The sequence below is a fragment of the Oryx dammah genome, unplaced genomic scaffold, assembly GCF_014754425.2.
Source record: "Oryx dammah isolate SB20612 unplaced genomic scaffold, SCBI_Odam_1.1 HiC_scaffold_14, whole genome shotgun sequence".
In the NCBI taxonomy this organism is placed as follows: domain Eukaryota; kingdom Metazoa; phylum Chordata; class Mammalia; order Artiodactyla; family Bovidae; genus Oryx; species Oryx dammah.
Genome location: NW_024070198.1, coordinates 16121866 through 16142006, shown reverse-complemented (window position 1 = coordinate 16142006; position 20141 = coordinate 16121866). Strand labels below are relative to the sequence as shown.

At 44.7% G+C, this 20141-nt stretch overlaps 1 protein-coding gene across 43 annotated transcripts in view; it reads left to right on the top strand.

Annotated features, from left to right (window-relative positions):
• The window catches only part of SORBS1 (sorbin and SH3 domain containing 1), a 232866-nt gene extending 215955 nt beyond the window's left edge, over positions 1 to 16911 (top strand). For 21 of the 43 annotated variants that reach the window (XM_040254594.1, XM_040254592.1, XM_040254588.1 and 18 more), the window contains 4 exons: positions 7407 to 7466; positions 8044 to 8234; positions 11709 to 11821; positions 13610 to 16911. In XM_040254594.1, coding sequence (XP_040110528.1) covers positions 7407 to 7466; positions 8044 to 8234; positions 11709 to 11821; positions 13610 to 13677 — 432 coding nt within the window. In that variant the 3' untranslated portion in view covers positions 13678 to 16911. The remainder of the gene's footprint in view (positions 1 to 7406; positions 7467 to 8043; positions 8235 to 11708; positions 11822 to 13609) is intronic. The other 22 variants (XM_040254614.1, XM_040254606.1, XM_040254613.1 and 19 more) reach the window with 4 other exon arrangements.
• The last annotated feature ends 3230 nt before the right edge of the window (positions 16912 to 20141 follow it).

Sequence of the window (20141 nt, the reverse complement as noted above, 5' to 3'; positions counted from 1 at the left end):
GATGAGAATAAGCAGGGGGGTGGGGGGCGGCGAGTGTGGGGTGAGGTGGACAGATTTCAAGAGAAAAGTGACTTTTGATTTGGAGCTTAAGGAACTGGGAATTTTATGATAGGTGAACAGCAGGAGGGTAGCATTCGAAGCGAGCAAATAGCCTAACTAAGCCCCAGGGGTAGGAGTGTGAAAGGCCAGGTGAGTTCTGGTTTTGGTGGGGCTTCTGCGTCCACAGGTGGGTAGACGGGGCCGTGAGCAAAGCTTGGAGGGCTGGTTGGTGCACATGGATACTGGTCAGCACCTCCTCACAGTGTCTGGTCATCCTCCACAGGTCCCGTGACCCTTGCTAAGTGGTCATCTGTATTCTCTACTTGGTGCTAGTCTCTGTTCTGCTGCTTTCTTTCTCCTGAGTCACCTGTCCATCCCATCCCACGACCCCCAACTCTGCAGACGTGTGAGCACTTCCTTGTGAAAGGGTTTGACTTTTCACTCCTTTGTAGACTCCCAACCTGATGTGACATTGGGTCGGTTGCACATGTTTTTAACTAGGAGTTCTCTGAACAGCCGAAGGGAGTGAATGAGGGGCAAGGGGCATTTAGGGGAAGCCAGGATCAGTGGGAAGAGTGCTGCATTCAAAGTTAGGGTTCCTGGGCTCTATCTCCTGCCTTGCCATGAGCCTGCTATGTGTCTCTGGGTGAGTCACTTCCCTTCTCTGGCTTCACCATCCATAGACAAAAGATCCAGACAAAGCTGACTTCTTGTTAGTTTTGATAATCTCTGATTAACTAAAAATCCTGTGTGAATTTCAGTTACAAGGAAAGATAAGAAAAAATACAAAATTTTAAGGAAGGGGGTTTATAATAGACCTGTGTACCTTCATAGTAGAAAAATAAGTGTTTTCCTTTGTTTTTTGAGGGATAACTAATTGTACAAAAATATACAAAATGCCCAAGAGTTTGGAATTATCAACCAAGTTCTTGGGTTTTGTTGAGCATAATTTTGGCTAGGAAGATTTAGGACAGTTGGTCAAGAAAGTGAAGGGGAAGATGGTCTTGGGATTCTCCAGCATTCATCAATATTTTCTGAGCCTTCCCCAAGAGAGAAGCACTGTTCTCTGACTAGCCTCCAGACTTGGTTGGTAGGAGCTTCTATAACTGGTGTAAGAGATCATAGAATTTTTGACTTTAAAAGAAAATCTTTAAAGTCATTCTAGTGACTTGTAACGTTTTCTGGATCACAAAACTTGAGAATCTGAGGTTAGCTGAGTCTAGGCCAGGGGTTTGGGAAAGAGGGTGGCACACACACAATTTTGCCTAATTATAACAGTATAATCTGGGGGAATAATTTTTAAATAAAAATATTCAGGAAAGCTCTGTGTCCTCAAAGCTTCTGAGAAGCACAAGAACAACACTACAGCCTTAGAGAAAGGAGAGCGGGAAGGGAAACAGGACAGAAAATTTGTGCTTTGGTGAACTCGGAGGGAACAGCCCTTACCACATGGAAACTAGGTAAGTTCCCTGAACTAAGATAAGAAAAAAGGTGTAGGCCTGCCTTGAGCATAGAAATCAGAAATAAAAGGGAAAGCACGTGATACAACTTACAAGAATGAAAAGGAAATTTAAATATTAAAACACCTACCTAATAAGGGGAAACATTTTCCTTTGACTCACTGAGAAGGGAAATCTCTAAATATACACAGAGTGTTCAACAATGTACAGCGTGGGGAGAGACGCTGGTTGCAGTTCTTAGAAAAATCACCAGCAGGTATGTATATGTTCAATAGTCAAGGCCCAGGGAACTAAGACCTGAAGTTTCAATATCCACCCCTCAAAGAGGTGTTAGGAGAGAAGTGGAGGATTTCAGTCGAAACCCAGCTCATGCCAGCTGCAGAGCACGGGGTGAGCTAAGGTGGCCTCTTGATCAGCACATCCATCCAGCTATTCGGATATCTCCCTCCGGCAGATCAAGCGTGATGGGAGGCGTGGGACCTAGACTCAGAGAGACCAGGTCCAAATTCTGGCTCTTCACTTCCCAATTCCGACACACTGGGTCTTAGTTGTATAAGATGTAAATATTGACCACTTTTTTGAATTATTATGGGGAGTTCATTTATTGAGTTGAATGAGGTTTTCTGGAGATGAATGCGCCTAGCACAGAGCATATAATTGGGTCTCAATACATATTGTTGTGTGATATCGAGGTAACAGGGAAAAGTAGTTTATTCTCCTTACTCCATTTCACCTAAGAGAGGAAGATGGGGTTGGAGGAGAGAAGAAAGTAGAAGATGGAAGAATCCTTTTACTGGATTGTTGTCGTTGTTCGGTTGCTCAGTCGTGTCTGGCTCTGAGACCCCGTGGACTGCAGCATGCCAGGCTTCCCTGTCCTTTACTGTCTCCTGGAGTTTGCTCTAACTTCTATCCATTGAGTCAGTGATGCCATCCAACCAGCTCATTCTCTGTTGCCCCCTTCTCCTCTTGCCTTCAGTCTTTTCCAGCATCAGAGTCTTTTGCAATGAGTCGGGTCTTCCCATCAGGTGACCAAAGTATTGGAGCTTCAGCTTCAGCATCAGTCCTTCCAATGAATATTCAGAGTTGATTTCCTTAAGGATTTGCTGGATTACTCACACAAATCCAGAGTTTAGCATATTTAGAATTTGCACCCTGTATATTAGTGCTTCTTATTCTCTCACCTCGAGTACAAGGGCATTCTCTTGGAAAGTTTTGGTGTCTCTGTACTTGGATACACATTTGGCATCAGTTGTCTCATTGTTTTAGGAAAGAAACACACCCCACCACAGACTATATGAGAAGGTTAAGCATGGAAGTGTAGCGCTGCCATCAGGTTCAAATTACACCAGAGCTTGTCTGTGGACTGATCTGCAAGGAGACTGAGTCTAGGTGGTGAGCAGTTGAACTGATTGGTTATCGTTTGTTTTGTTTGTAAGCTGGGTTCTTTTTCTTAGTACACCCAAGAGAAGGGCTCAGGGGAGGCAGACTGTTCTGCAGACCTGCCGAGGTTTCCTAGAGCCAGGAGGCCGAATCACTCAGGTCTCCTGCCTCCTCTGGCAGAGTCTGCCTGTGGTCCTCCAGGAGCTGTGGCTCTTTCTCTGCCATCAGGGCAGCCCCTCACTTCCCACAAAGCCAGAAGGGAACCGTCCGGACAACCTGGAGGCTGCAGTCAGAGCTGCCCACCACCCCGTCTCCAGTGAGCAGTGAGGAAGTGCTGCTCCTTCTAAACCAGGTCAGCCCGGCCCAGTCTTTGTTCTCAGTTCATGGGATGCATGCACACTAATGACTACATGAGAACTTCAGAGCCAAAGAGGATATTTATGTAAATCATGCCCAAGCCTCTTATTTTACTGAGAACATGAAATCCAAAGAAGTTAAGTATTTTGCTCAAGTGACAATGAATTAGTGTGACAGTCTGTCCTGGAACCCTCCCTTCCCTCCCTGGGAGGCCAGCATTAGGCACCAGAGAGTTGGGGTCTGAGGAAAGGAGACTGCTTGGAGCGGCTCAGCATCTCTGAGACTCGTGACACTCCTAGAACAGCTCTAGGCCATGTGGAGGTGGGGCTTCTCTGTCCTGCCCACAGCTCCAGGACTTCCTGCTGGCCTCCAGCCTGTGGACGTTTTATTTTGGGCTTCAAGGCTTTGGCAAATACCCAGAGCTGGAAGAGAACGCTTAGTAACTCACAGGAGCACCAGGTGTTTTTTTTGTGGATCCAAAGGGATTAACAGCCCCCAGAGACCAGCATCGGGTTTCTGAGGGACTGCTCGCTGTGAACTGGAGGTGGAAGGGCAGCAGGGACACACACAAGGTTGCTCTCTTGGACGAATGAGACACAAGCTCCAGGCCAAGAGGGCCAACTTGTGTGTGTCTGCGCAAATATGGAAGCAAAGCAGTTTCTGGATCAGTAGCTATCACCTGCTTACTGTTGATGGGGCTATGCAGAGTGTGCTGGGGTGGAGGGGGTGGTGGTTCTTTTTCTAAACATGTGAAAAACTGGGATGTATTTCCAAGAGTCTGAAATGTCCTTAGCATGAGATAATAGTCCTTTTATCCCTAGCCCTGGCTGAGATCGTGATTAGAACTTTGTCTGCTTTGGGGCTTAAAGAAGGGTGTACACTGAGACCCAGGGAGGGTTTAGAGCAGCACTGGCCAGCAGGAATATAACATGAGTCATGTATGTAATTTAAAATTTTCTGGTAGTAAAATGGAGTGAGTGAAATTAATTTTAGTAGTATATTTGGCTTATTGACCCAACATATCTAAAATAGTATCATTTTAATATATAATCAGGATAATTGTTGAGATATTTTAAATTCTTTATACTAAGTTTTGAAATAACTTTGTTAAAAAAAAAAAAAGTCTGAAAGTCAACAGCCTTGAAAATAAAGGGGAAGTCCCTATGGTGGATATCAGTGGTTTCCATCTCCAACAAGGATTCACATGCCATACCCACTCACCCCCTCAAAAAACTGGTTTACATTTCAGCTCTGTGAGATGTTTAGTTTAAATCTAAGGACTGCATTTAAAATAGGGAGAAACTGAATCTTAGCTAACAGGATAAATATTTACCTCACCTTCTTCCTTCATTTATTCCACAGACATTGAGTAGGGAACCAGTCACCTCTAAGGGAGGACTTAAGTTTGTACTAGATGTTAAGTGTGTCCAGATGTGAAGGCTGCAGTGATGATTATCCTCTGGTTTGGCTGTGACCTGAGTCCAAGGAACATACCAGCTGGGTCAGGATCCCCTTTCAGTACTATTGGATCCTTGAGTTAATGACTGGATGATGTCATTCCTGCACACTGCACCTTTTACACCAAAGTATTCAAGAAAAGTTACAGAAGTGGGAGAAGCTGGGTGTTGCTCTCATTCTTACCCTAGCCCCCCCATTACCAGCTAAGAGGGAGGTGGTGTATGGCGATTATTAGACCCTAGAGTTTCAGTACCCCATGGCTCTGGCACCTTGTGAAAATCTTCAGACTTCCCTAAGCCTTAAACGTTCCTCTTCTGCCCACCCCCACCCCCCCAAGTCCAAGGGTGAGTATGAAAGTCAGGTTAGGTAATGGACCTTTATGTGCTTTGAAAGCAACTTTAAAAAAATTTAAAAGATGCTTTACAAAAGAAAGGGATATTAAGCTATCAGGTTCTTCATAATATATCTGATTCACCAAACCTCTTTTAAATTAAAGTGCGAAATACTTGCTGTGTGGTTGATCCCAGTCATTCCTTTGGGATTAAAACTGGTGCTACAGTGCTTCCGTAAACTGGAGGTCATGTCAGTAGACTGTACTACACTTGACCTGAGGTTGGTAGGCCACCAGCTGGAGTTTGGAAATTTTTTTTTATGAGAACTTTTATTTTCATGAGGTGTGATCCAGACCAACCAGTCTTAGCTCAGTGTAGCTAAGGAAGCTCAGTGTTAGACAAATGAAATGCTCCAGAGCCTTGCTCCCCAAAGTTGTCTGTGGACCAGTAGTATGGGCATCCCCACGTAGAAAGGAACACCCCAGACATGTCAGACCAGAATCTGCATTTTAACAGGATCCCAGGGGACTCTGACAGTGCTCTACAGCTTCCCCTGTAGCAGCTGTCAGTGCAACCTCAGCTTGAACAGCTGCTGGGACCGGCAACCGCTTCCTCTCGAGGCAGCCCTTTCCGCTGGACAGCTCTCACTTTTAGAAAGCTTTCCCTTCTGTCGAGTCAAAATCTGCCTGTAGAGATCACCCACTCAGGGCTGCCACATAGAGGCTCACACCGTAGATGCTTGGGAGTGTCATTGTTTTGTTATGCAGAAGCCTTGATGCAGAGGCTGGATGGGCAGTGAGGTCAGCTCCCAGTCATCTGGCAAAGGCCTGTAGGTTCTGAGACATCTTCTAAGGAGCAAACCCCTTGCAGTTCTCTTTTTAATTGAGTTCTATCTCTTCTCTTAATCCTGCCAGAGACCACGGAGGCTGGTTTAAGGGACTGAGGTTTGGAGGGGTTTGGAGAACTTGAAGCAGTTTTCCAAAGAACAAGAGTATGGAAGCGATGTCTGGAATGGAAGTTGGCCCCACAGGGCATGCAAGTGGATGGGACATTTACAGCAGAGGGGAATGGGAAGGGATGGTGTGGTGGAGCAGTGTTAGCTCTTGCAGGCTGTGTGACATTGAGGAATGCGCTAAACCCCTCTGAGCATCAGCTTCTTAGGATTTAAAAGAATATGGGACGATAACCCTGTCTTGCCAGTCTCCAGGGTTTCTGTGGGACTCACTGAATATAATGTCAATGGAGGCAATTAATAATGTGGGAAATGGTTCAAGGATGAAAGAGAAAGTCCAACGAGATAGTAGATGAATCCAGGAGACAGGGCTTCTGCTAACTTGCTGGATGAGCTCAGGGAAAGTCCTCAGTGTCTCTGGGCCTTCCTGGGAAACAAATGGTCACACACTAAAGATCTGAATGCTCTTCTAGAAGGCCCTGGAGTTGCTGTGGCCCATCAGTATTATTGCACATAACCTGGAGGTTTTCTGCCAAAGATGGCTCTTCAAATGATCAATTAGGGAGACTTCTTAAAGAGTTGGAATTGAATCCTCTCTGGGGTAAATAATTCCCAACATTCTTCCAGTGAAGGGCTGGCCAGCTCTACTATAGGACTGTTACTTAAAAGACAGGTCTGCTTGGCCTGATTGCACCTCGTTTTCAGGTCATCATGTGGTACCTGAGCTGGTGAGTGAAGAGTGATGGTTTCATTTCTACTGCTGTGTCAGGACACACCGTCCTGTTTCTGTAAGCAAGCCCTACTCTATGAGATATCGGAACTCATCTATCTCATACTTAGCTGGAATGTATCATTTACAGGTTTCTCCTGGGAGAACAGCCTTGTTTGATACACCACATACTACCAGGGAGTTTTTCAAAATCGTTACTCTCTTGTTTGGTTTTTACAAGTACAAGAAAATGGCGTACCTGATAGTTTTATGAGCCTGCTTTGCCAGAGGAGGCTCCCTGTCAACAAAATAACTGGAACGGGCTTTCAGTTCATCAGTCCTTTCATAGATGCTTACCGCTAAGAGTGAGGGGACCGGCATACGTGCTCACAGAGGGACATGACTGTCCTTAAGGCAGCCCTTCTGTGTCTCTTCCCTGCCAGTCTGGAGTCCCTGTGTTGTTCATTCTCACCTCACTGCAGCCATGCTCCCAACTGCCCATCTCATTGCCCGGATGCTTGCTTCTAACTCTGTACATTGCATTTTCTCCTCTGCACCCACTGTGTTGTCATGGAAACTCGGTGGCCATAGGCCACGAGTATCCGGTGTCATCGAGTGTGATGGTGTGGTATGTGTATTTGCTCACACTTTTATTTTTAATCCTTTTCAATGTGACATCTGCTAAAATGTCTCCCTTATAATTTGCTTGGTGATCACAGCCTTCTCATCATTCATTGAGAGCAGGACCTGATCTCACAGAATCTGAAAAGAGCTATGTGGTAAGATGCCTATTGAATATGACTGTAGCTTTCTAAAGAGAATTCTGACTGATTTCTAGAATCTAGACTGGAGTAGACTGGTTGACTCACAGAGCCATTATTTTTAAGAATTTTATGGCTATTGTAGTAGAGAGAGCGATGCGAGGCTACCCCCTCCCCTCACAAAAAAAGGCAGAGGAATTTAGAGACTATTTCTGCTCTGCCTACATGTGGGATTAATGTTTTAGTGCATGATGGGGAATACATACTTGCATCTCTATCCTGAAATTATTCCATTTGTAACGGTTACTCACTAATTACAGGCCTTTATGCTGCTGCCTTTTTAATTTAATATTCATACTAAATCCCAAATTCTTCTGTATCTTACCTGTTTTTTCCATGCTTTCGCCTGGATCCCTCCTGCACTCCACTACTGGAATATCTATTTTTTTTAAACTGGATCTTCAACTCTGTTGTTTCCTTGGACTTATGTGCTTCATCTGGAATGTTACATCTCTTCCTCTCTTTCTTTTTTCTTTTTTGTCCCCATGTTGACTGTTTTATGGGGGTTTCTGGATATCTCGGGGCCACCTCACAGGAAGCAGTTTGCAATGAGATCATAAACATTGCCGAAAAATCGGTTCATTACTGCAGCACTGTTTCTCATCCCCTTGACTTTCATCACAAGGTATCCCCTTCTGACAATAAATCATCTTTAATCATTTCTCAGCAACCTCAAGCCCAGCAGCGAAGAGTCGCCCCAGACAGGAGTCAAACCTCCCAGGATTTGTAAGTACATGTGGTGAACCTTGGGTCTTGCATTGTCCATAGTCTGTTGGCCTTAGGAAGTGGGTTGTTGACTGGCTGTGGGAGCAGCCATTTAGGGGAAATGAACCCATCACTCCCAGCTTCTCTGAGGGCTTCTAGGTACAGCTGTTTCCCAACAGCCAGTGTGAAAACAGGTGGGGGGTGAATCAAGGCAGTCAGGGCCTCTACGGGGAGGGGAGAGGCGGTAAGGAAGTGTAACTGCCATACAGGGCAAAGGGGAGCTGGGCTAACTGGTTTCATTCCTAGTGTTGTGAGAATACAGAGGAAGCAGTGTTAATCCTGACTGGAGATGAATGAATAGGGTTGATCCATTCCTTAAAAAAGGAGAGTATTGGATATCTCCTATATTCCATGCACAGTGGAGTAAACTCCATCCACAGGGGAAGGGGGTTTTGGAATAAGCATTGAAAGACAAGTTGGATTTGAGAGTTAGAGCAAAGAGGTAAAAGTCTTCCTAGACGAGGAATCCAAATGTACAAAGACCCAGGGTAGGTGTTGTGTTTGGAGAACACCAAGAGACCCCTGTAGCCACAGGATACAGTTCAGGGAGGAAATGGAGATGAAGTTCAAGGTTAGGACCAGACTGTAGAAGCCAGAATGCAATAGAAATACATTGGAATGTTAGTCTATATCCACTCAGGAGCCAATGAAGGATTTTAAAATAAGGAACATACTTGGAGTTCCCTGGCTATCCAGTGGTTAGGACTTGGTGCTTCCCTGCCAGGTTACTGGGTTCAATCCCTGGTCAGGGAACTACTAAGATCTCACAGGCTGCACAGCATGGCCCAAAAATATGTGTGGAACACGTATCTGATTGGATTTCGTTTTGGGGAGATAACTTGGACAATAGAATGGAGGGTGGATTTCAGAGACAAAGGACAAAGATAGTAGTTTGGAGATATGAGTACAGCAAAAAAGTGGTGCGGGGCTGAGCTTGGACAGAGTGGGCACCTTGTGCTTGGAAGTATACAAGATTCCCCAAGGAGACAGGGGTAAAGGGAGAAGAGAACTGAGGATGGATCCTTGGGGAACCAGCCTTTAAGGCCACAGAGTAGCAGCCAGAAAGGGACACTGAGGCGGAGCAGCAAGAGACACAGGTGAGGGTTTAGGAGTGTTCACTGGTACTGAACAGAGCAAGAAGGATGTGGTCAGGGGTGCTCCTGCCTCAGAGAGGCTGAGGAGGGTAAGAAATGAGAAACGTCCTCTAGGTGGCAAGTTGGAACGATCGTTGGTAATCTCTGCAGTGACAGTGTTGGGTGTAGGCAGATGCTCTGTTAGAAAAGGGCTGATGAGTCAGTGTGATGCTGAGTGGAAAGAGCTAAGGGATGGGGGGGCTAGAGAGTCAGGGAGTAGCACAGGGCTGGGGAGGTGTTTTCAGGAAGCAGAGGCTCAAGCACTTAAGGAGGAGCTGACAGAATCAAAGACATAAGAGAGAAGATGTAAGTCAAGGAGATAGCCCAGGGGAGGGAGCTTAGCCTGGCCAGGAGCGGGGACCCTTCCTTACACATGGAAACAGGGGCAGGAGGGGAGGAAAGTTAAAGTTCTGCTCAGAGTCAGGCACCAGAATCGGCAGAGGAAGTAAGGGAAGGACTCTATAGAACTGTGTCCCTGTTAGCGTGAGGCCTGTTCAAAATCAGAGCCCACTAGGGACCCAAGCAGCAAGGTCACGGGACTGTGTGCAGCCAGTCTCCTCTGTCTGGGGTGAGAGCAGAGAGGCAGGTAACAGGACTAACCTGGCGGAAATGAGGCAGGCAAGGAAGTCACCACAACAGTTAAGGGGCTGAGGCACCGTCAGGAGTCCAGTTTGGGCAAGAGACAGCAGGCAAATACAGAAACACCAAAATGTATTCAGTTATCAAATGGAAGTTCATCAGTGCCACTTCTTCCGCATTAGAGACCTTACTTCTGGCAGACAGATGCATCTACCAAAGTCTCACGATATCTGGATAAATATAGAAAATTAAATTGCCCCTTGGCTTGCTAGCAGAGGACAACGAACCTCTTGTTTCTGGAAACTGATTCCGCTTATTTCTAATCCCTCTCACCCACACCCTGGAATTCACTGATATCCACTGAAAGTGGTAGAGGATTGGCTCATTTGGAAGTTTTGCCTGCTACTGTTACGTTTCAAAGTATCAAGTAAACAGAATTGTGAACTGGTAGGTGTTTCTTAGTGAAAGTGTGATAGTCGCTCAGTTGTGTACGACTCTTTGCAACCCCATGGATTGTAACCTGCCAGGCTCCTCTGTCCATGGAATTCTCCAGGCAAGAATACTGGAGTGGGTTGCCATTCCCTTCTACAGGGGATCTTCCTGACCTACAGGGGATCAAGCCCATATCTCTTGCACCTCCTTTGCAGGAGGATTCTTTACCATCTGAGTCACCCGGGAAGTCCCAGCAGGTGCTTCTTAAGCATTTGTCAAAAGAATAAATGAAAACAAGGCTTTATGTGTTGCCAAAGCAGGTATCAGTTTCACAAGTAGTCCAGCTTTGCTGCTGCTGCTGCTAAGTTGCTTCAGTTGTGTCTGACTCTGTGCGACCCCATAGATGGCAGCCTACCAGGCTCCTCCATCCCTGGGATTCTCCAGACAAGAACACTGGAGTGCGTTGCCATTTCCTTCTCCAATGCATAAAAGTGAAAGTGAAGTCGCTCAGTCATGTCTCTTAGTGACCCCATGGACTGCAGCCTACCAGGCTCCTCCGTCCATGGGATTTTCCAGGCAAGAGTACTGGAGTGGGGTGCCATTGCCTTCTCTGCCAGCCTTGTCTAGAGCCTGTCAGGACAGCACAGACTACATTGCCTTAGGCCAACTAGCAAGTAAATAAAAATTTTAACCCCAAACATTACTGGGATAGATATGCCTTCAGGAGTTTTAGAAAAATGGCATCCACATTTCAAAGCAATTAATAAAATATGTGTTGGCATGTAAAGAAACTCAAGGTAGTATTGCTAAACAGTGTGGTAACTGGGATATACTTTTTAAAAATTATATATATATATACACATGACAATTGCTTCATGCTCTCCAATGTATGTGACTAGGATATGATGTCTTGTCTCTGGACCTAAGTAATTTCTGATTATCCTTGACAATCTACACATGTTATCTTGTGTTAAGAACTTGATTAACTTTCAAGGGGGAGCATCTAGATAAAAAAAGCTGTGCTAAAGCAACCAGATGAAACTAAATGAAGGCACCAATCGTGACTTGCTTCTCAGATTCTCCATCCCTCTGAATCTTAATTTACTTATCACATGTTGAATGGATCTCCCCTAATGCTAAGTTATTAGAGAAAGAGCCAATAAAATATTTTTTCCCCACTGATAAGTAGGAAACACGACCCAAATGTTGATTTAACTGAAACAGGTTTTTTAAACTCATTTAATGCTGTCAGCATTTGAGTCACCTACTAATCATTTTTTTGAATTTACAGATTTAGCTACCAAGCATTGTATAGCTATATACCACAGAATGATGATGAATTGGAACTCCGAGATGGAGATATTGTTGATGTCATGGAAAAATGTGATGATGGGTGGTTTGTTGGTAAGTGATATCGTGCTTTTCTTATCTGTTGTGTACTGAAGGAAAAACTTGGGAGTGATGAGTCACAAAAAGACCACTGTTCTCTGCACAGAAGGAGAGCTGTCTCAGTTCCTATACCACCGTCAGAAATGCTGGGCCACCCAGTATAGGTTTGTTCTCAAATCAGTGTGGATGATAGTAACTATGAACCTGAAGACCAAATATGCCAACATTGACTGCACAGAAGGGCAGTTGCTAGTTGCATTTATTGAGTTCTGTTTGTATTTTTTGGGGTGGTTGGGGGGGCACTGCCTGGCTTGTGGGATCTTAGTTCCCAGACCAGGGCTTGAACCTGGACCCCAGCAATGAAAGAGCCAAATACTAACCACTGGACTGCCAGGGGATTCACTGCTTCTATTTCAATTGTGCGTCTGTCTGTCCTACATTTGGAAATTTTAATTTTTAAAACTCCTGTGGAACAACACAACATGTGCATGTAGATTTCTGCCATGAAGTGCAAGCATATATGTAGAGAGTCTGAAGACCTCTTTTACTCCAGGCTTCTAATAACTTTAACCAAAGCGATACCTGATGAATTAAAGGAGTCACCTTTATAGGATAGAGCAGAGAACGATCAGAATTTGAGATTCTGTAACAAAATAGGTGCTTAATAATACTTTCTTACTGAAGTTCTTTCAACAAACAGCCTGTAAGACAAAAATAGTCCTCTTTTCACAGATTCAAAATCTTTACCATCTCAGTTCCCTGCAGCCTCCCTGACCATTGCCCTGGGGCTTCAGGTGTTTTAGATGGCCTTAGAATCCCAGGGACAGCGGAGCCTGGTGGGCTGCCATCTATGGGGTTGCACAGAGTCAGACACGACTGAAGTGACTTAGCAGCAGCAGCAGCAGCTTTAACACATTCTGTTAGATAGTTTAGTTTGTGCAACAACTCCAACCCAGTGGTGGTGGCTGCTTGAAATGTGTTCAAAGGATTCTGAAGCCCTAACCAAGCCAACTGGGGAAAGGATGCAATGATCAAATTATGCTGTCTGCTGATAAGAGTAATGATGATGCAACATCTGTCTGCCACCCCACCCTCCAGCTTTAGAGAAAGTCCAGTTTCTAAGACTCTCTGCTCCCAATGTAGGGGGCCCAAGGTTTGATCCCTGATTAGGGAACTAGATCCTGCATGCTGCAGCTAAGACCTGGAGCAGTCAAATAAATTAATTTTTAAAAGTTGATTACTTGAAAAAAAATTCCAAGGGAAGGAGCTTGATTAGGGACCCAGCAATCCTGGACGTGAAACAGTCCAGGAAGGGCTTTGTGGTAGCTCAATGTTCTGGAATCCTGGATGAGGTTGGTAGCAAAGACATGGAGTCAATTTGGGGCATAGGCACGGGCTTAGGAGAGACATTTCCTTTCACTGTGTGGTCATATCCAGAGGACTTTCAGAAATGCCACAGTTTCTAAGTCTAAGTGCCCCTCACCTTGGTGAGTTGGATAGCTGTGTTCATTCTTCCAGAAAAGAGAAGTCCTGGAAGAGCCATGGGCCGGGAGTCTGAAGACCTGGGTTTAAAGTCTGCCTCTCAGAGTTTGGGCTTCCTCATCTGAAAAAAATGGGAGTGTTAAATAAATGTCTTGCTTATCACCCAGCTATTCTGCAGCCTAAACGAGATAAGATAGGGCAAAGTGATTTGGAAACCATAGGTCCTTCTACAAGCTTTGGGATTGTTATCAAGGACTCTCTCTCTGAACTCAGTTCTGAGTCAGTCTTCTCATTGTGTCTGTGTTTTTTTGTTTTTAATAGGTACTTCAAGAAGGACAAGGCAGTTTGGTACTTTCCCAGGCAACTATGTAAAGCCTTTGTATCTATAAGAAGACTGAAAACCACAGAGATGATTTTTATTGGAGGACGAAGCATAATTCATGAATTGGTCTCTTTATTTAAACGTTGAGTCAGTAGGAAAACTAATGCAGTGGATAAAGTAAGAAGCAAAAGAGGACAGAGAAGTGTTGTATTTAAAACCTGAGCCTGTCGAAGCTTACTGCGTGTATCGGACAGGGCTGAACCATGCAAAAAAGAAATGAAGCAAGTTGGTATTTACTTAGCTGCTTCTGGGAGCCATGCCAGCCCTGCCCTCCTCTTCCCAGCTTGGGTAACCTGACTGGCAGCATGGTCCCAGAGAGCAGTTAAGCCAGAACTGCCTCGTGCTGCTTCAGGCTTGACCAGCTTTGGCTCAAAAGGGTCATTTAGCCTGCAGGTGCTCTCGGAGCACCAGGCAGACCCCCAGCCATCCTCTAAGGTTCCACACAGATTCCCCCAGTTGCCCTGGAGCCTTCTGGTCCCCTAACATTGCTACAGATCAGTTGGGGCCACCGAGGCAATCCCTAAACAGTGGTGGAGACCCCAAACAACCCAAGGCCAAGTCCCCCACTGGAGGTAGGTGGGGAAGTAGAGGTCAAAGTAGGCACCCCGTGCACTCAGCATGCATGCAACATTACCATTGACACCCCTGATGTTCAGACAGAAAAGCACACAAGGCTTGCCCCCGGAGCAGGGTGGTCAGGCAGATAGTTCCATTTGCATTTCCAGGCGATTAGGCGAGAAGCCTGTAGCTCTGAGGTCCCCTGCCATATGGCTCCTTCCATATCACTGGCTTGTATAAGCAGTCACTTTCATAGCATAGTATAGTGTCATTTACAGAATGCCATTTCTACCCTTGCTTTCCTGGATTGTTTTAGGCCAGGACAGTTGGGGGTTGATAGGCTTATTCTTAGAACAAGGGATGGTGTTCAGTGACTCAATGTAATACACCCTGATGTATACTGGATGCCTGGCGCCACCAACGAGCAAGGCGTGCTCCAGGCCTTAGAAAGGGTTCACCATGTCTCCCCCGAAGAGCCCAAGGACCACACAGAATGTAGGAATCCAGGGTTCTGGATCCTGACACACCCTGTGAGGCTTCTCTTTAGAAGGTGCAGCTGCAGTGGCCCTACATTTGAGGCTGTAATTCTGCTACTTTCAGGAGGCCTGTCTTTTGTAGAGGGGCCAGAGCCAAGGAGGGAGGCCTCTGTGTTGCCTAGGGTGTCACAACTTTATCCAATTCAAGGATGTTTATCGACCTCTGTTAGACACCTTGGAGAGAGAAAGATAGAAATGACCCATTTTCCTGCCTGCTGGGAACTCAGAGGTGATTGGAGAGACAGACACACAAAAATACTGAATCAAGAGAGACTGCGATATGTGCTAAGAAGGGTGTGAGAGGAAGAGATGAATTTTCTCTGTAGGGATCCTAGAAAGCATTGTCATATTTCTCTCTCCATTAGCTCACTTTTGAACAACTAGGATGCTGGAAGAACCTTTGTCTGAGGGTAGTTTGTGGCTGGAGATATTTAGACCTGCTTCCAGGGTCTTCTAACTCTGATCCTCCCCACAAATCCACAGGAGAAGCAGTTTCGGCTTGATAGGGTTGTGTACAAGACTCCTGGTCTCCGCAGGTAGCTCAGAATTGGCCTGAGGTCTCAAAGTCTGGAATCTTTCCAAGTGGGCAAAGTTCATCTTCAGTGCCTCAGCTTGTGTCTCCACTACTCATCGTAGAACCTCTGATCAGCTGACTACCCTTCAGACAGCCACAGTATCCTCACTCCCTCTCCAAATCCTGCTCTCAGGAAAGCAACTACCACTGACTCCTTCACACTGAAGTGTAAATGACAGATGAGAAGAATGTGTTACTTCTTCCCAGAAACATTGGTTTTTAACTAGAACAGATCACAGAGCCTTAATTCCAAGGGGAAAGGCTGTGGAACCAATGGTGGAGGGTGGGGCTGGGGAGTGCAAGTAAGGGTGGATGAGCTTCCTGGGTAGAAAGGGACTTCTTGCTATTCCTTAAGTAAGACTCATTGCTTTGGAAGGTCCACCTCACCGTGCAAGGGCGCTCTGTTTCTGTCCTCCCCCTTCGAATATAGACCCCGTGCATATTCACATACACTTTGCACAGCAGCGTTTCACATGTTTTGGAATGTAATTCATATATTGGCTAATGTGTTTCCTAGTCTTTCTTAGATGCAAACCATAACACAACCTTATCTGTTTTTTGAGGGGGTGCTTACTAAGTAGCTTATTAATTTTGAACACCTCTTTAAATACAGCTAGAAAATAAACCAATTTGTAAAGCCACATTTGCATATGACGCCAGCCTCCCAACTTTGTATATCTCCGGAATCCCAGGTATGCCTCACCAGTTTGCCCATCTTTAATAAACTCATCTGTTAAAATCTGCGTCAAACTTCAGCTGCCTACATAAGACAAAACAAGGAACAAAGGGTTCCAGCTGCTCCTTTGTCATCACACACTTAGTAATACAAAATACCTATTTTTATGCTGAGATATTTATACAGGTTTATTAATCGCAAGTGTAACTAACTGGCGGCATGCCCTGCAACACATTTTAATAGCTTAGCCATGCTTCTGGGTAAAAGCAAGCCCCACACTACTTATCTTTTGCAGTCTCTCTCGGATCAGTAAGAGAAAAAAATCACATGCTTAAGAAGTGGGACTGTAAATATGTATATTTAACTTTGTATAGCCCATGTACCTACTTTGTATAGAAAAATAATTTTAAAAATCTGAACTGAAGGGGAGGGGGGTATAATAAGGAAGTCATGAAGTTTTTTGCATATTTAAATGAAGGAATTCAAAAAAACTTACCTGCAGATTTTTAGCACAAAAATACCACTGTAAAGTGTTATAATTTTAAATAATCATTCTTTCTGGGAGAGAAAGTAACTGTTCTCTCAGTTATAGTGATTTTTTCTTATTTTTGATTTTTTTTAGCAGTCCTATTTATCTTCAGTAGTATTAAGTCCTATTGCTAGGTTACTACAAAAAAGATTATATTCTGAAAGAAAAATAACTGACATTATATATAACCAATTAATTTAAAGTATTGCCATTTAAATTACACACCAAGAGCATGTACCATGCAGACACAGATTTTTCTGTTCATCTATTTTTCTTTATGCAGTGGGTCAATTTGACAAATAGATGTTGAATTACTACATTGGCTGTACATAATATTTAATAAACTTCATTCAAAATTGTGTGGCATATGCATATTCTTACCATTTATTGTTTCTTCCCTTCCCTTTCAAGTTTCTCAAATGAAGCTTATATTCACTGCTTCAAAGGTGCACACATACCTGGCTTCCCCCGCGAAGGCAGTAAAGAATCTGCCTGCAATGCAGGAGACCTGGGTTTGATCCCTGGGTTGGGAAGATCCCCTGGAGAAGGGAAAGGCTACCCACTCCAGTATTCTGGCCTGGAGAATTCCATGAACTGTATAGTCCATGGGGTCGCAAAGGGTCAGACACAACTGAGCAACTTTCATTTTCACTCCCCCTCTGAAGACACCACTTATTCTACTCTCAAGAGGCTAACTCCATTTTGCCATTCTTTATAAAATTTTGTTCTGATTATAAAAGTAATGCACATGTCTTTAAAAGCACAGTTCAGTTCAGTCACTCAGTCATGTCCAACTCTTTGCAACCCCATGAACCGCAGCACGCCGGGCCTCCCTGTCCATCACCAACTCCCGGAGTTCACTCAGACTCACGTCCACTGAGTCAGTAATGCCACTCAGCCATCTCATCCTCTGTTATCCCCTTCTCCTTCTTGCCCCCAATCCCTCCCAGCATCAGGGTCTTTTCAAATGAGTGAGCTCTTCTCATTAGGTGGTCAAAGTATTGGAGTTTCAGCTTCAACATTAGTCCCTCCAATGAACACCCAGGACTGATCTCCTTCAGAATGGACTGGTTGGCTCTCCTTGCAGTCTAAGGGACTCTCAACAGTCCTCTCCAATACCACAGTTCAAAAGCATCAATTCTTCGGTGCTCAGCCTTCTTTATAGTCCAAATCTCACATCCATGCATGACTGCTGGAAAAACCATAACAGTGACTAGACGGACCTTTGTTGGCAAAGTAATGTCTGCTTTTTAATATGCTGTCTAGGTTGGTCATAACTTTCCTTCCAAGGAGCAAGTGTCTTTTAATTTCATGGCTGCAGTTACCATCTGCAGTGATTTTGGAGCCCAGAAAAATAAAGTCAGCCACTGTGTCCACTGTTTCCCCATCTATTTCCCACGAAGTGATGGGACTGGTTGCCATGATCTTAGTTTTCTGAATGTTGAGCTTTAAGCCAACTTTTTCACTCTCCACTTTCACTTTCATCAAGAGGCTCTTTAGTTCTTCCTCACTTTCTGCCGTAAGGGTGGTGTCATCTGCATATCTGAGGTTATTGATATTTCTCCCGGCAATCTTGATTCCAGCTTGCGCTTCCTCCAGCCCAGCGTTTCTCATGATGTACTCTGCATATAAGTTAAATAAGCAGGGTGACGATATACAGCCTTGATGTGTACTCCCTTTTCCTATTTGGAACCAGTCTGTTGTTCCATGTCCACTTCTAACTGTTGCTTGCATACAGCTTTCTCAAGAGGCAGGTCAGGTGGTCTGGTATTCCCATCTCTTGAAGAATTTTCCACAGTTTATTGTGATCCACACAGTCAAAGGCTTTAGCTTAGTCAATAAAGCAGAAATAGATGTTTTTCTGGAACTCTCTTGCTTTTTCCATGATCCAGCGGATGTTGGCAATTTGATCTCTGGTTCCTCTGCCTTTTCTAAAACCAGCTTGAACATCTGGAAGTTCACGGTTCACGTATTGCTGTAGCCTGGCTTGGAGAATTTTAAGCAGTACTTTACTAGTGCATGAGATGAGTGCAATTGTGTGGTAGTTTGAGCATTCTTTGACATTGCCTTTCTTTGGGATTGAAATGAAAACTGACCTTGTCCAGTCCTGTGGCCACTGCTGAGTTTTTCAAATTTGCTGGTATATTGAGTGCAGCCCTTTCGCAGCATCATCTTTCAGGATTTGAAATAGCTCTACTGGAATTCCATCACCTCCACTAGCTTTGTTCGTAGTGATGCTTCCTAAGGCCCTCTTGGCTTCACATTCCAGGATGTCTGGCTCTATCTCCGTAGTCCAAGCCATTTTCTCACCTGGGTCATTGCAATCCAATCCCTTTCCAGCTGGTCCTCTCCCTGCTTCTACCCCTGACCCCTCTTAGTCTGAACGGAACAATCAATGTGATCCCTCTGGTGGCTGCTCCTCTCAAGAGTGGTGCAATGGCCTCGAGTCCAGTGAACACTGACTTGCCCTTCCTGACCTTTGATTTCTCATAGTTCCTTCCAGCCACACAAGTCCTTCTGGCTTCAATCTCATCAAGCATGCTTCAATTTTAGTGTCTTATAGATGTTGTCCTCTGGGCCTGAAAGACCCTTCCCCAAGAGCTGCATGGCTTGCTTCATCCCTTTAGGTCCGTGTGTTGTCTTCTCAGGGAGGCTTTCTCTGGCCACTTGATATACAATAGAACCCTCCTGTCTCCACCCCAGCATTCTATTCCCCTATTGTTTTCCTCTGTGTTTCTCCAAACACTGATCACCATCTGCTTTTTGTTTTCACAATCAATTGTATACAAGTCCACAAGGGTGATGATTCTGTTTCACTATTACATGCCCAGCACCAAGAAGAGCGTCTAACTAGCTGGTACTCAGTCACTCAATCCTTTGAACAAATGAATTGATAAATGAACCCCTCTAGCCCAGAGAGCTCAGAATATTGACACTAATTGTGTAAGCAGGAGACCATCATCATGTCACTTTCTAACAGCAGCAAAAATAGAAATTAATCTTTTTCAATATTCGGGGCTCATGCACACATAGAAAGTGAAAGCTCTCTGTCATTAAAGTCACCTCCCCACAGAGATCACCTAATTATCCAATGTAGGATCCTCCAAGCTTTTTGGTTTATGCATATCGATCCCTGGGTCAGGATGATCCCCTGGAGGAAGGCATGGCAAGCAACTCCAGTATTCTTGCCTAGAGACTCCCATGGACAGAGGAGCCTGGTGGGCTACAGTCCATGGTTGTCACAAAGAGTCAGACATGACTGAAGTGACTTAGTATGCACATGCATCTACAAAACACATCTCTAAGCAAATGTTTAACACAGTCTTACATGCTCTTTTCCCTTTTAACAATGGAACTTGAACACATTTCCATGATTTAATTAACCAGTCCCCTATTAATGATGCAAGAGTTTGAGGCTGTTGCCAGCTTTACCACAACAAACAATGCAGCATTGATTGCAAATTGTTGGCTCAAAGAGCAGGAACATTTCAAATGTTAAAGAAATAGTCCATCTCAAAAAACTGCATTGATTTTCATCCCACCAAATTTGGGAGTGTGCTTCCCACCACTCAACTGTCTGCTTCCATGAAAGGCGGCT